The sequence below is a fragment of the Morone saxatilis genome, unplaced genomic scaffold (assembly GCF_004916995.1).
Source record: "Morone saxatilis isolate NCDOM2014 unplaced genomic scaffold, NCSU_SB_2.0 Contig23, whole genome shotgun sequence".
NCBI lineage: Eukaryota > Metazoa > Chordata > Actinopteri > Moronidae > Morone > Morone saxatilis.
In genome coordinates, this window is record NW_023339796.1 from 16,455,198 (window position 1) to 16,468,471 (window position 13,274).

Genomic DNA, 13,274 nt, shown 5'->3' on the forward strand with positions numbered 1-13,274 from the left:
CCACCAAAATCGAATCAGTTCATCCTTGAGTCCAAATTTCCTTGAGACTTTCGTGAGATAACGCACAAGAATGGGATGGATGGATGTTTGAATGAACCACCCAGAGACACAGAGTCTCCGGTCATTGTGCGATCGCCAGGGCAGAGGCATAAAAATGTCCGATTTCAGCTTCTCGTGTGTGTGTGTGTGTGTGTGTAACTTGAGGTCACCTTGTTTTGGGTTTTTTTGACCATTTTCTGACATTTGACTGACAATTGTCTAATTGAGACAATGATCAAGAGATTAATTGATAATCACAATAATAGTTAATTGCACCCCACAAATGAACAACAAAAAACAGCAACGGTTGTCCTGGTGCTTCACCTAAATCAGTGTTGTAAAGAAACAATGTGGAAGGAGGCCAGATGTGTGCCATTTTGTAGCATAAACAAATGCCACATAGCACAAAATGTATAGCCTAAGCCAATTTGCAATGCCTGTCACTAGATGGGTTTTTTCCTGAAATGTCAAAAAAGGTCTACTGTGCATACATGCTTTCTCTCGTGGCTTTATGAGACACCTGAATGCAACAGAGCCAGCACTCATGTTATTAGTAACACCTGCTGTGACAATTCAACATGCCTGTGAAGAAAATGTATGTTAGATCAAGCTTTCTTTCGATTATTGAGTGACCAAAGCAAAAACAGGACAAAGCTCAGGAGGGGATGAATACTGTAGACTGTAGTGTAACATGACATCCTTCTGTGGTTTATTAGCCAGTGGCTCTAATGACAGTAGCCAATTACTGACATCATTGTTCTACTTGTACAGAATGTAAAAGATCAGTGACTCATACTGTAGTGCAGCTGAGGCTGAGAGTGAGCTCTAGTGCAATATATCCAGCAGGCAGCCTGTACAAAATGTACATACATATACCCATATAAGAGAAGAAGTGACAGCTACACTACATGTCTAAAGACTGGGTGATGAAAAGAAACTAGAGTGTACAATGAAGCATGCAGGAGTTTATCTGGGAGTGTGTGCCGGGGTGGGACCTTAAGAAAAAGCAAACAGGTTTAGAGATAATGCAAGAAAAGTGTTACTAATCGAGGCATCAATCAACACCAAGAAGCAAATTAAATCATTTTTGCGAGTGTCACAAGAGATAAAGCCTGCAATGCAGAATACACTGCTGTCCAGAGAACTGAGTAGCAGTAAAGCGACTGACATCCTGTCTGAAGCAGAAATGGAGCTTATCAAAGAGGTTATCAAGTTAATGGTCCCTCCGTTCAGTGAGAAAAATGTCCATCTCCATGACTGCCCCAATCCAGGCCAAATAACAGACGTCACATGAGAATGACCTGTGAGTTTTTTGTGGGATGAAGGTCAGGTTCAGGGAAGATTTTGATGACTGACACACAGCTCTCACACATCTTCACTTCTCCTCTGCCCAGAACCAATGCTGTAAAGAACTGCATTTCCTAGACAAAAATGACACGAGGTAAGACGGGCAAAAATCGTTTTCCATAAAACATCTTACTTATTTTTTTTTTTAATGTTTTTATTTTAACATTAACTTATAATGGCAACATTAATTTTTTTTAATTATCCTTATTTATGCTTCATTCAGTTTGACAGACCAACACATAGTATAGAAAGAGTTGCAAAAAGCAAAGACAAGTGGAGGTACTGGTAAAAAAAAAATGCTTAGTACCTAACAAATGTATGCCTAATAAATGGGCAACCAGGAATAATTGAACTATTCACAGCTGAGTTCACACAAAGACACAGTCTGTCCTATTTTCAAGTTCTCATGTTTTCTGTTAATGGCTCTCTCCTCTCTTCATCTTAGAGAAGAGTTTCTTTTTACATCCACTGACTTAAAACAAAACATGAAAAGTCCAAGGGGGGTAAATACCTTTTGAAGGCACTGGATATTTGCTTTACAGATTGATCTGCAGATATACACACCCTTATCCTCACAAAGTGCACTATGCGGGTATTATGTTTTTTAGAAGGTGGAGAAGTGATGATTGCTTGGTGGGGCAGCTTAAATACATATTCATAATGGACACAAGCTATCTTGGTATACTGTATGCCAATCCACCCAACTCATGGATACATTTCAAGGCTTTAAGATGTAAAAAAAAAAAAATAAATAAAAAAAATATATATATCTAAACTGCCTGTTTGGTCAAGTTACTAGTGCGCTACATTTTTTATATTAACCAGGATTAAGGAGGAGAAAAAGACACACAGGCGCTGAAGCATTGCTGTAAGAAAGCAAGTCATTGTGTAGTCCCTGCCATAGGACTAAATGCCTTCAGCACGCAATGGCTGCAAGTGAGAACGCAATTAGCGGGCAAGCCTGCAGGTCAGTGAGGAAAACATCAATCATTAAGTTAAATGGTGCCGGGTACAGTACCATGAGGTGCTCCCCGCAGAAGATGATCCAGAAGGACAGCAGCATGGAGTAGAAGATGCCCTGCCTGATGTCTCCAAAAAGCAGCATCCAGGTCCAGTTGAAGCCAACAGAGAACCACTCCACTGGGATATTGATGAATGTCATAGAGATACCCAGAGCGAGAATTACCCTGAGAGAGAAAAGAAGTCTTAAAACTATAATTTTTCACCACCACTACCAACAGTTGAGGGTTGCAGCATTATTACATTTGGGATATACATTTTAAAAGGGAATATAAATAACAGTTTAATTCCTTCAGAATTAGCAGCAATAGTAATATGTTCACAAAAGATAAATGGATGAGACAAACTCCTACGTACAACCCTTGCAAAGAAGAAATTTAGTGTTTAAACAATGTTGGCTGATTAAATTTAGGATCACTTTAATTAGAAGGCTTTACACCTGAACTCTGGACGACATCTTTCACACAAACACAATTAGTGTTTGAGAGCAAGGCTACATCTGCGGCAGCTGCAGCAGGCTCATTAGATTCTTGGGACATTATTGATTAGATTATCCATTCAGCTACAAGCACAGTGTGTCCCCACTGACCCATCCAATTCTACATAATTCACTACCTTTCCAAATAAGCCTCATTATTACAGCCAAGCTCCCTCAACCTTGAAATCCAGAATGAATTAAGAACAATCAGCCTACAGAAAGACAGAAAAGAGAAAAGAGCTCATCTGCCAAGCGTCTGAAGCAGGTCCCTGCATGCCGCCAGTAGATGAAAGGATGATCGTAAACATACAGGAGAGGAAAGGGCAAAACAGAGCTTCTCTGTGTGTGTGTGTGTGTGTGTCGTGTGTGGTGTGTGTGTGTGCGTGTGTGTGTGTGGGTGTGTGTGTGTGTGTTGTGTGTGTGTGTGGTGTGTCGTGTGTGGTGTGTGTGGAGGTGAGGGTGAGATACAGAGAAAGGAAAAAGGCAGAAGATAAAGGTCACCTGAAAACATTGGGATACAAACATTTTTTGCAAACACTGTGGGTAATAGAAGCAAATCCACTGCAGACAGCTAGTCAGTGATGTTCTATGAAACAAACAAAGTAAAACCACATTTGACTGGTATGCAGGGAATGTGTCCTCAGCACCCCCCTATCACAGACAAGAGAGCTGGTATCTGTCTGAATGTGTGTGGGGAAAGACAAAGGGCTTGGTTTGAAAACCTGTTAAGTTAATGTCCTAAATAGACCTTCCCAAACATGGAAATTTTGGACATGTTCGATGGCAGGAAAAGCACAGGTGGAACTAATAACATCAATTGTGTCTACGTTCCATTTGGGTGAGCCAGTTCCTGGGTCCTGCTATGGTGCACGCTAACTCACTGACACATCATTTATGTTATTAATCCCAACTGTGCTTTTCCTGCTGTCACAATGTCTGTTGTATCTCTGCTTCTGCTGAGCACGGGACATTTTTCAGTTTACAATTTTAAGAAAAGATTCTAATGTCACAAAAATAAGATGAATTTAGTGTAATATGTCAGGGTTTCCCCATTTTATGAATTATATCACCCTGGGCCATTTTCCACATTGAGAGTTCCCACTCATATCTGTCCTCTCTATTCAGTGGAAGTCTGAGGTTTACCATTCTGACACCTCTGTGGACTAGCATGACAGGAGACTCTGGTAAAGCTTTTACAGCATGAAAAAATCATCCGCTGTCCACAAATAGGGTACAAGTCACACTTCCTGAGACCCCGCTGGTCATTTGGGAATAAGAGCTGTGAGCTGGAAAATACAGAGGGAAGGAGAGAGGCACTGTGGTGTGTGTGTGTGTGTGGGTGTGTGTGTGTGTGTGTTGTGGTGTGTGGTGTGTGTGTGTGTGTGTTTAGGGCGTCTCAGTAAGCTGGTGTGCATGCCCTGAATGTGTGTGTACGCAGCATGTGTTGGTTGAATGCTAGCTTGCAGATTTTGTAACGTGTTTCACGCTTCGCCAGGCGCTTCCTGTGGCTCAGAACGTTGCCTCTTACTGATCTGTCTTCCCAGCATGGCAGGGGGTTAGACAAACACTGGGCTCTCAGCATAGCTTCCACAGCATGGCGTTCAAACTATCTGCTCCAGGCAGAACTACCTGCATTAGCTGCTCTAACCTTCATGGCGTTTGGTCAAGGAATGAACACAAATATCTGCTGTCGACTTTTTTTTAACCACAATATAGTAATATATACTCAGAGAAAGTCTGGGAAGAGGAACATTTGAAATCAAAAACTATGTAACCCTTTCACACATTTTTTGGATTACACCACGTTTTACACGCATTCACATTCATACAATGAGTGTGACCTGCTGATGGTCATTCCCCCTCAGACACTTGATGAACAATGCCTTCTGATGTCAGTGACCTTCACTGCACAGAGTTAACATGCCCTACTTGTACATTTCATCCATAGTTAATATATGCCTTCACCCAGTAGACGCACTGAAGCAGAGCCTCTGCAGCGTTTAATGACACCATTACTGTAGGTCCTTGCTGTGTTTTGTGTTATCGTTTATCGTGAAGGTAAATCTGAATTCTTATTTTGCTCATTTTAGGATTATAGCTAGAATTATGTTGCCAAAACATATTTTCCAACATTAATAAACAGATATAGATGATGCCTTACTTCTCCAGCAGCACAGGAGGCCTGCTCATGAGGGTGATACGTCTCCAGTACCAGATCATGATAATGAGGATGCTGGGTGTGAGGAACGTCTTCATGGCAAACCACACTTTGGTGAAGCCTCCATTCTGATGGATGCTCTAGGAGGAGAGAGAAACACCATCAGTGTCAGATATTTGTGTTGTGTATGTTAATTTATTGGGAAACTTTACACTCTAAATCACTCAGTGGTCAGATAGTTGAAAAAGGACCCTTGACTACGTGGGTCAACATAAGGCAACGCACCAAAAAGACTAAAATACGATGGTCCCAGTCAAATGCCAACTTACAACAAGACGAATGTCTTTGATTTCTCCGATCCCCACATTAATCTTCTTGCGCTCGTTGACAGGCAGGCGGATGTTGAGAAGATAGTACTTATGGGCCACACTCCCGACCTCCATGAAGGGCAGCAGGTCACATTCATAGTAACGTCCCTCGTTCTCAAAGGTCTGGAAAACAGACAGCAACACACTTGTTAAAACACATTCATCTGAAGATAACAGATACTTATTAATTACATTTAAGTGCATTTCTTTTTTCTCTGATCTGCCATATTATATCTGAAGCTGCTGTAACAATTTCCCCAGTGTGGGATCAATAAAGTCTATCTATCTATCTCATCTTAAATTTCTTTAATATCAGTAATATCAAAAAGGCACAGCCAACAGAACTCACAAAATGAATTAATCCCAGTATTAAAGGTTAAAAAGACATGAAATGGCAACAAGACCTTTAAGATTTAAAAAAAAAAAAAAAAAACTGATGACAAACTTAGAACAGACTCACATCTGAATTTTAAACATCAATTATTTTATCATCTGCAACAGCAATAGCATCTGTGGAAACTGATCATCCAGATATACAGACAAACAGACAAATACCAGGTACTTTTATTTTTGCAGTATACTGCATTCCCACACCTTGGAAGTAGTGAAGTTGCAGGTGAGCTTCCTCTGTTCAAAAGAGTGAGCCATCTCTGTCCACTCACTGACTGTGTCGTCTCTGTAGGCCAGGCCCACGTCAATGGTGGCCATTGATCCATCCTCTGGAAGGAGTTACAAAAGCAGAAATTTACCTTTAGTGTCATCAGTATAAACATTTAGTAGACCTTGTTAAAATTCTTTAACTATGTCAATAAACTTTCCAAATCAAAGTATAGTGTAATAGTATATGTGCCAAAATCATTACATCCAAAGAATTATACACAGAATGAATCATTTCTGTCTTCAAGACAGAAAAATGCACTCATTAAAGACATTCATGTGCATCTGTATTTCAATGTTATACCTCCTCACTGCAATACTCTGCTGGCTGTTATTATCCCAGTGACGGGATAAAATTAAGTCCTGATGACAGACAGCCATGGCCTTTTAACTATAAGACCAGAAAAGTGACAACACTACTATCACTGACATGGAAACATTTCCCGCTACAATCTGAAAACGTACGGTTCCTTTTCATTTTCATCATCTTAAGTGTTTCACATGCTTATATACTCTAGAGTGGTACAGCGTCAAGAAGATAGGACAGACATTTTATTTATTTAAAATGGACATGCTTAATTAATAATCTGTGTGGCAGTTCTAACTGATGTCTATCATAGGGATTATTCTGTTCAGAAGGCTGTATTTTGAAACTACACAAGATTTAAAAACATACATGTTTATACAAGGCCAAATCATTTGAGTGTTAATACGTGATCCTTTCACCTGTTAACAGGATTATTTCTCAGCATGTAAACATATTCAGTGACTCAGTCTGCTCTCCATGGTGGGCCAAATCTAGGTTACTTCCTACTTGACATAAACTCCAACAGGACCTTGAGCTGGCCTCCAACAGCCCAGCCCAGAGAATCCAACAAAAACATCCAAAGCCAAGCTATTAAAACTGCATCTTTAGATCACATTACAAAGCCAAGTGTTCTCTCCTCCAGCCCTCCAGAGTACCTCTTGTACCGTTATGAAACAAGCTGGAATGAAGAGAAAGAAACCCAGTGGCCTGTGCTGTGAGAAAAAAAAAAAAAAAAAAACGGTAGTGGAGGGGGGAGAGGGAGCCAGATGAGAACTGGCAGCAGACTGTCTCTGTAATGCCCTCCACTCTGCCATTGGTCGAGCCAGACGCCCTCCAATGTCAGCTCACTTCATGCAAACATTCCACTTCAGCCCAGCGGCCATTGCCACGGAAACTAAGCCTCCTCAACAGCTGTGTTATTGCTGGACCCAGGCCAAGGGGTGCCTGGTGCCGGGGTGGAGTGGGGCAGGTGGGTGGAGTGGTTAATAAGGGCGAAGCTCTTCTCTGGGACGCACATTGTTACACAGATAAGGTAGTCAAGGAAGAAATGGCCTTGTGTTCATTTGTCATACAGCTGCAGAGCAGAATCCGCCTACCTTTGGCACAGACTGTGTTCTGGTCAAGATCTAGACAGACGAGCAGACGCCATTTTGTTAATTATGGAAGACCTGGCTGGTTCCATTGTTTTGGGGTTTGGATTTAGCATTTTAAAATATCTGAATTCAGTATCCACTCAGTTTAGGGATTTTAAATCCTATCCGATCTGTTTACCACATGTAATGAATTCAATTTATAATGCATTTTTTAAGAACTGATTACAATGACTAAAAGTTTTACCTAAGAGAATAAATAAAGTACTTTTTAGCAGATTCTCCTTTCTATCACACCTTGTAGGTGTCAGAAAATGTATTTAAAGTGGCAATCCCACTTCTTCAGCACTAACCGCATGCAGCATCTACAGTGTTCAGTTCCCTAAACATCCGCCTCTTCTCACAGCACCTTGTGTAGCTCAAAAAGATGAAAATGAGTGTGTAACAGCTGGCAGAGAGACTGTTTGTGGTCCAGGCTGATTCACTGACTCGCCTGTCTGGCAGCTAGGCTGTAAACAACCCACAGCCCCCTCACACATTTCCGCTGAGGCCAAGAATGTGAGCAAGCAAATGATGCTGATGACTAGGCTATCATGGTAACATGACTGTTTAGACAAGTCAGACCAGAAAGGTTGGGTCGTACACAATTGCACCACAAACTTTGTGTTTTCTACAGTATTACAAAAGCCTCTGACTTTTCTGTTGACTACAAATTGGACTAATGTGGATGTGGATCAGGGTTTACAAACACTTCTCAGTGTAGAAATGACTTTGTTATAAAGCTCAAGTTGACATTAGCCTGCATAGTCATACATTGTAAGTCACGGAGCATAAGATGTAACAGTCAAAACCTTTGCTGAACTCTACTACTGATCCAGTCACTTATTAGACTCTCGTCATCCCCTCTGATCCCTTCTTTCAGGATCCCAAGCCCCCTGCCAGGATACCAAACCCTGTCGTCCTCGAGATACCAGTTATCACCCTTCCTCCATTCCTCAAATTTAAGCACTGAGATGCTGTAAGTCTGTCTTATTCACTGATACATTTCACAACAGTGTTGTGACATAAGTGGAGATGCAAAATGGGAAAGAACTGGTGGAAATTCCCTTCACAATAGAAAGTGGATATTTCCTTTTTTCCGTGGAGCTTTAGTGCCACAGTCTATAGATGAAGTGTATTGTGTGCGACATTCTTATTAATCTCTATTGCTGATTCATGCAATTCTGTAATTGTTTATCAGCATCCATAACAACTGGGTGTTTATACAGGAACTAACAGTACCAATTACTGCAGAAATTGTTATACACAGAGTGAAAAAACACAAATGTTGAAATGGTGAAATCCACAAAACTGGGATAACCTTATATCCATAGTCCATAATGTTTGTGGGTCTCAGGATTGGATAATGAGACATTTTATTGCTCAGAGGCAACCAAGAAGAAACGGGTCCAGATTACCTCTCTGCTCTTGCTTTATATCTGTCTCAAGGGTGTCTAACAAGCAGTCTAAAAAAGATCCCCAAGGGTCTATAGAGAACAAACAGCAGGACATCCATCATTGTTTGCTGCCTTTCAGCGTAACAGAAATCCAATCTACTGAAGAAAAAAACACTTCTATAGGTTCCTCCAGCATTCACCATGATGGACTGAATACACAACTCAATATCCTACCACCATGTCTTGCAGGGAAGGTAATATAAGAAACATAACAGCGAGTATTAGTGGTAAAGGTGGAATGACTCTGCACTTGGATTTATGAGTGATTGGAAGTGACAATGGATGTGAATATTTCAGAGGCTAGCTGGTCACATTCAGCCTCTGCAAATATTTGCCTTCAGATTGTGAAGAAATAACAGAGACAAAATATTGACACAACTGGGGTAAAAAAAAAAAAAAAAAGAACTTGCGAGGCATAGTCGATTACCCAAACTTGTACAATTTACCAAGTAATTATTACCTTATCACCTATATGGCTTTTGGTCCCATATAAGACAACATGGCCTCTTACAAGCACGTGCACATTAGGTTAGGCTTTCTTCCCTCTCTTGTTCCTTGAAAGCCATATCCTAGGGGAGAAACATGAGTAATGTTGTCCTTTTAAACCAATAAGAAAGTCTAGACTCTTACCTATCTGGTTGTACATCTTAAACGCAATGTCAAACTGCAGAATGACCAGCATAAACTGAAACCAGGGGCTCATCTCCTTGTTGGGCAGAGGAATGTGGACAGCGAATACAATGTTGTTGGCCTCAATCTTCTTGGCCATGGCCTCATCGAAGGTCCGGATCTTGTCACACTGGTTAGGACCCCAAGGCATGAACCATTTTGTTTCCTGCCGGTGCTTGGTTGTGTCCACACACTTTGTGGCCAAGTAGTGGACCGCCGTGGTGGGGCTGGGAGCTGGTGAGACAAATACAGAGTGGGAGAGATTTTAGACCTGGTGTCATATTGATAGACTACAGCAAAGTGTTTCAAGTTCCTGCCAAGGCAAATTTCCCCTCAAACCAATAAATCACGCAAAAAGTTTGGAGTAAAAATCAATAAATAAAACTTGAGCCCTCTGGATTAAACTATGCATGGACAATATTAATATCTTAGCAACCATTAGGAACAGTCAACAGATTGGGTTTAAGCCAAATCCAGTCCAAACACTTTGGCAATTACTTTTAACACTGTTTAGAAAATGCTTGGTAGCGAGGCTCTCTCTCCCTCTGAAGTGACGGGGAGGGAAAATTCCCGAAAGCTCTCAGCCACCAATTACACTGTTTACGCATTGAGATTCATGAGCTTGACAAGACCGAGTCTCTACTCACAGGATTTCAGTAGTGCTTGGGAAAAGATCTATCATTATCGTGCCGGCACAAAAACTTTGGTCTCCTATTGTGAAAGCTCAAGGTCTGATGTGAAGGACATCCGAGAGGTCTGAGAGTCGAGGTGTAGCCCCGAGGCGAAGAGCTCAACTCACAGGAGTTTTTAAACATCATGTAGTGGCGATGATGTCAGACATTTTGATGATAGCGGGCTGGTATTTCTCCATTATTCTCCATCATCAGGTAGAACAAACAACATGAGGTCAAGTCTTTTACCCATTTATTAAACAAAGCCTACACTACTTCAAAGAATATTCAAGCCACTTAGTTTTATTTGAATTAAGTTCTGTATACGGCCACAATTCACCGTAGATTCTCTGAGATTTGGAACTGACACAAAAATACATAGAGCAGATATTCTCAGTTTTTACAAATTATTGTGATAGTTAAATGTCCAGACTGGGTTAGGTACATGTTTCATCAACTATGACTGGACCCAGTGTTGGACCCAGGATTCACACACAAAGGCATAAAAAAAAAGCAGCACACACAGATCTACAGGAAAAAAAAAAGTTTTACAAATGCTGAATCACATCGATTTTAATATTTTGAAGGCATGGTCCAAGAAAATATATAAAGTAAATGCTAACGTTTTGAGCCCTCGTGCCTCAGATCAGAGCACTAAGAGCTAACAACTATGACTGGAATTAAATGATTGTTTTATGTGCAAGTTCCTACAAGCTTCATGTCAAAGCAGAAACTCTACAATAAACTGTGCATGATCAGCTGAAACAATCAGTTAAACTAAAGACAATAAATTGGCTTTTTTTCATCTAAATTTAATTTGTCAAGCAAAAACATCAAACATTTGATGGCCCAAGCTTCTCAAATGTGAATATTTGCTCCCTTTCTTCATCAAATACCACAGTAAAGAGAGTATATAAAGGATACCCTTCCCAAATAATTCAAATAGACACAATAATTTGACTGACTTGGATCTATTTTAGCACATTGGCCAATCTTCCACAAGTTGCAGACGCAGCAGGCAGACACGGGGTATCTTGGTCAGTGAGAATACAGAAAATGAATCTGAATGAATCTCAGAGCGAGGGTGGAAGATGTTGAGTAGACAGCGTTAAGAGTGTGAACTGTACACACAAAGACACAAGCACCAGGGACATGTAAAGACTCCGAATGAGGACAAAATGTTATTTAGTCTGAGGAAATCACCTCACCCTCCATCATACCCCATTCCTACTGGATGTGAATTTACTACAACATATTGGTTCTGTAAAAGTAGAGCAGACCAGTATACGACAGTCCTGCTGTAGCCCAAGCAGCCTTGTGTCCCACTAAACTTCAGGAGAATGACTCGAAGACAAATTTGCAGATATTTTCTAATTAGTCTGAGCAAATCTCCAACAAACACCAGGAGATATACCATGCCATTTGTCACGTATCTATGAAGACTCCATAAGCTATAATTACTGTCCAAGGTGCTTGTGGAACCGGGATGGAAATTATTACCCAGCAAAGGCGGGTGAGCTCTCAGACATGAGCGTTTACTGACGAGGGATTCTCCAAGCTGTGAAGATCCTGCTGATCTCTGTGAAGGTACGTCGTTTAGCAAATAACTCAATGATGTCCACCTTTGGCATCAGGCTAGCACTGGGCCAAGAAGGCCAGGATTCATAGAGGAGAAGAGGAAAATTCAGGAAAGAGACACTAAAACCTGAGAAACTGATTCTGACGAGCTAGTGACATTAAACTGAAATTATGGATAAATTAATCAGCCTATTCATGGTTTGTGTGCATTTTATTTCCAGTATTTTACTTAAGGGTTTAGACATTTACCCAATGGAATAACACGGGCAATAGGCTATGTCATTACTTAAATACTGTAGCTCTAGTTTTATTATTATTTTACACAGTGCCAGTTAAAACAAACCGAGTGTCTGGTGAATTTAGTAATCCACCAGCCACCGTGAGAGTTTTCAGATTCAGCATGTGAAAAAGATTAGTGACTTATCTATGAAGACTCAGAGCTGTTCGAACTGTCAAAGGGGATTCTAGCAAGCACCAGCTCCTGAGGAGTAATACGTTCAGAGTGGGTACTTTGGCATTTCCTAGTTCCCATAAACTAAAGGTATGAAGGACTCTGTTACTCACCTGGAAATCTGATCATATCACTTGTAACAGAGAGCTTAAAGGCCGAACACCACAAACACTTTGCACAGCCTTTGGGTAACAGACACTGCACCCAGTCATAAAAGTGATCCGAGGCCATCTTTAAAGGAACCTTCAACTGTGTGTTAACAGCTGTGTGAAAATAAAACACAAAGCTATACGCACGCAGAGTGACAAAGACGACACACCAAACTGAATTAAAGCCAGTTATCTGGAACCCCTTGGAGTTCAATTATCTAGTGACCCTGTGAGTCCAGCAGCACACCGGCTCCTCCAGTCTCCATCGCAGTGGGTCCAGAATAATGGCCGTCCCCTCAGCCTGCTGACCCCATGCCGTGTCCCCGGGTTTGTCGGGAAACAAGGGGAGAAAAACCCCTTTCTACTCAATTACCCCTGCTGCCCTCGGCCACCGAGCAAACACAAAGGAATCTGGCTTCATTAAAACCATCTCAGCCAGGAACGAACCAAACAGGCTAATTTATCACCAGTCATGTAATGAGTGAGAGGGGACACGGAGACACACCGACTGGTGTCTGGAGGGGGGGGGCTGTGGATGGTTTCCAGATCTTTCACATGGACTCAATTTCTATCAAGTGTGTGAGTGTGTGTGCTGTTCATGCGCGAGTGGGTGGATTTGAAGAAACTTGACAGCAACTCCGATACAATCCTCAAGGCAAAACGCAACTTTGACAGCTGTGTGCAATTGTGTGCTGTTCTCTGTGCACCACTGTCTGTCTCAATGCAAATGAAACCAGGAGGGAGAGAGGGGGGAGAGAGGGAGGAGAGAGGGAGGAGAGAGAGGGAGAGAGGGAG

At 41.4% G+C, this 13,274-nt stretch overlaps 1 protein-coding gene across 4 annotated transcripts in view; it reads right to left on the reverse strand.

Annotated features, from left to right (window-relative positions):
• Positions 1-13,274, reverse strand: part of wls (Wnt ligand secretion mediator) — a 19,062-nt gene that overhangs the window by 4,861 nt on the left and 927 nt on the right. For 2 of the 4 annotated variants that reach the window (XM_035670401.1, XM_035670400.1), the window contains exons 2-7: positions 9,592-9,864; positions 6,005-6,129; positions 5,372-5,533; positions 5,046-5,182; positions 2,405-2,573; positions 1,341-1,460 (exon numbers count right to left, since the gene is read on the reverse strand). In XM_035670401.1, coding sequence (XP_035526294.1) covers positions 1,341-1,460; positions 2,405-2,573; positions 5,046-5,182; positions 5,372-5,533; positions 6,005-6,129; positions 9,592-9,864 — 986 coding nt within the window. The remainder of the gene's footprint in view (positions 1-1,340; positions 1,461-2,404; positions 2,574-5,045; positions 5,183-5,371; positions 5,534-6,004; positions 6,130-9,591; positions 9,865-13,274) is intronic. The other 2 variants (XM_035670403.1, XM_035670402.1) reach the window with 1 other exon arrangement.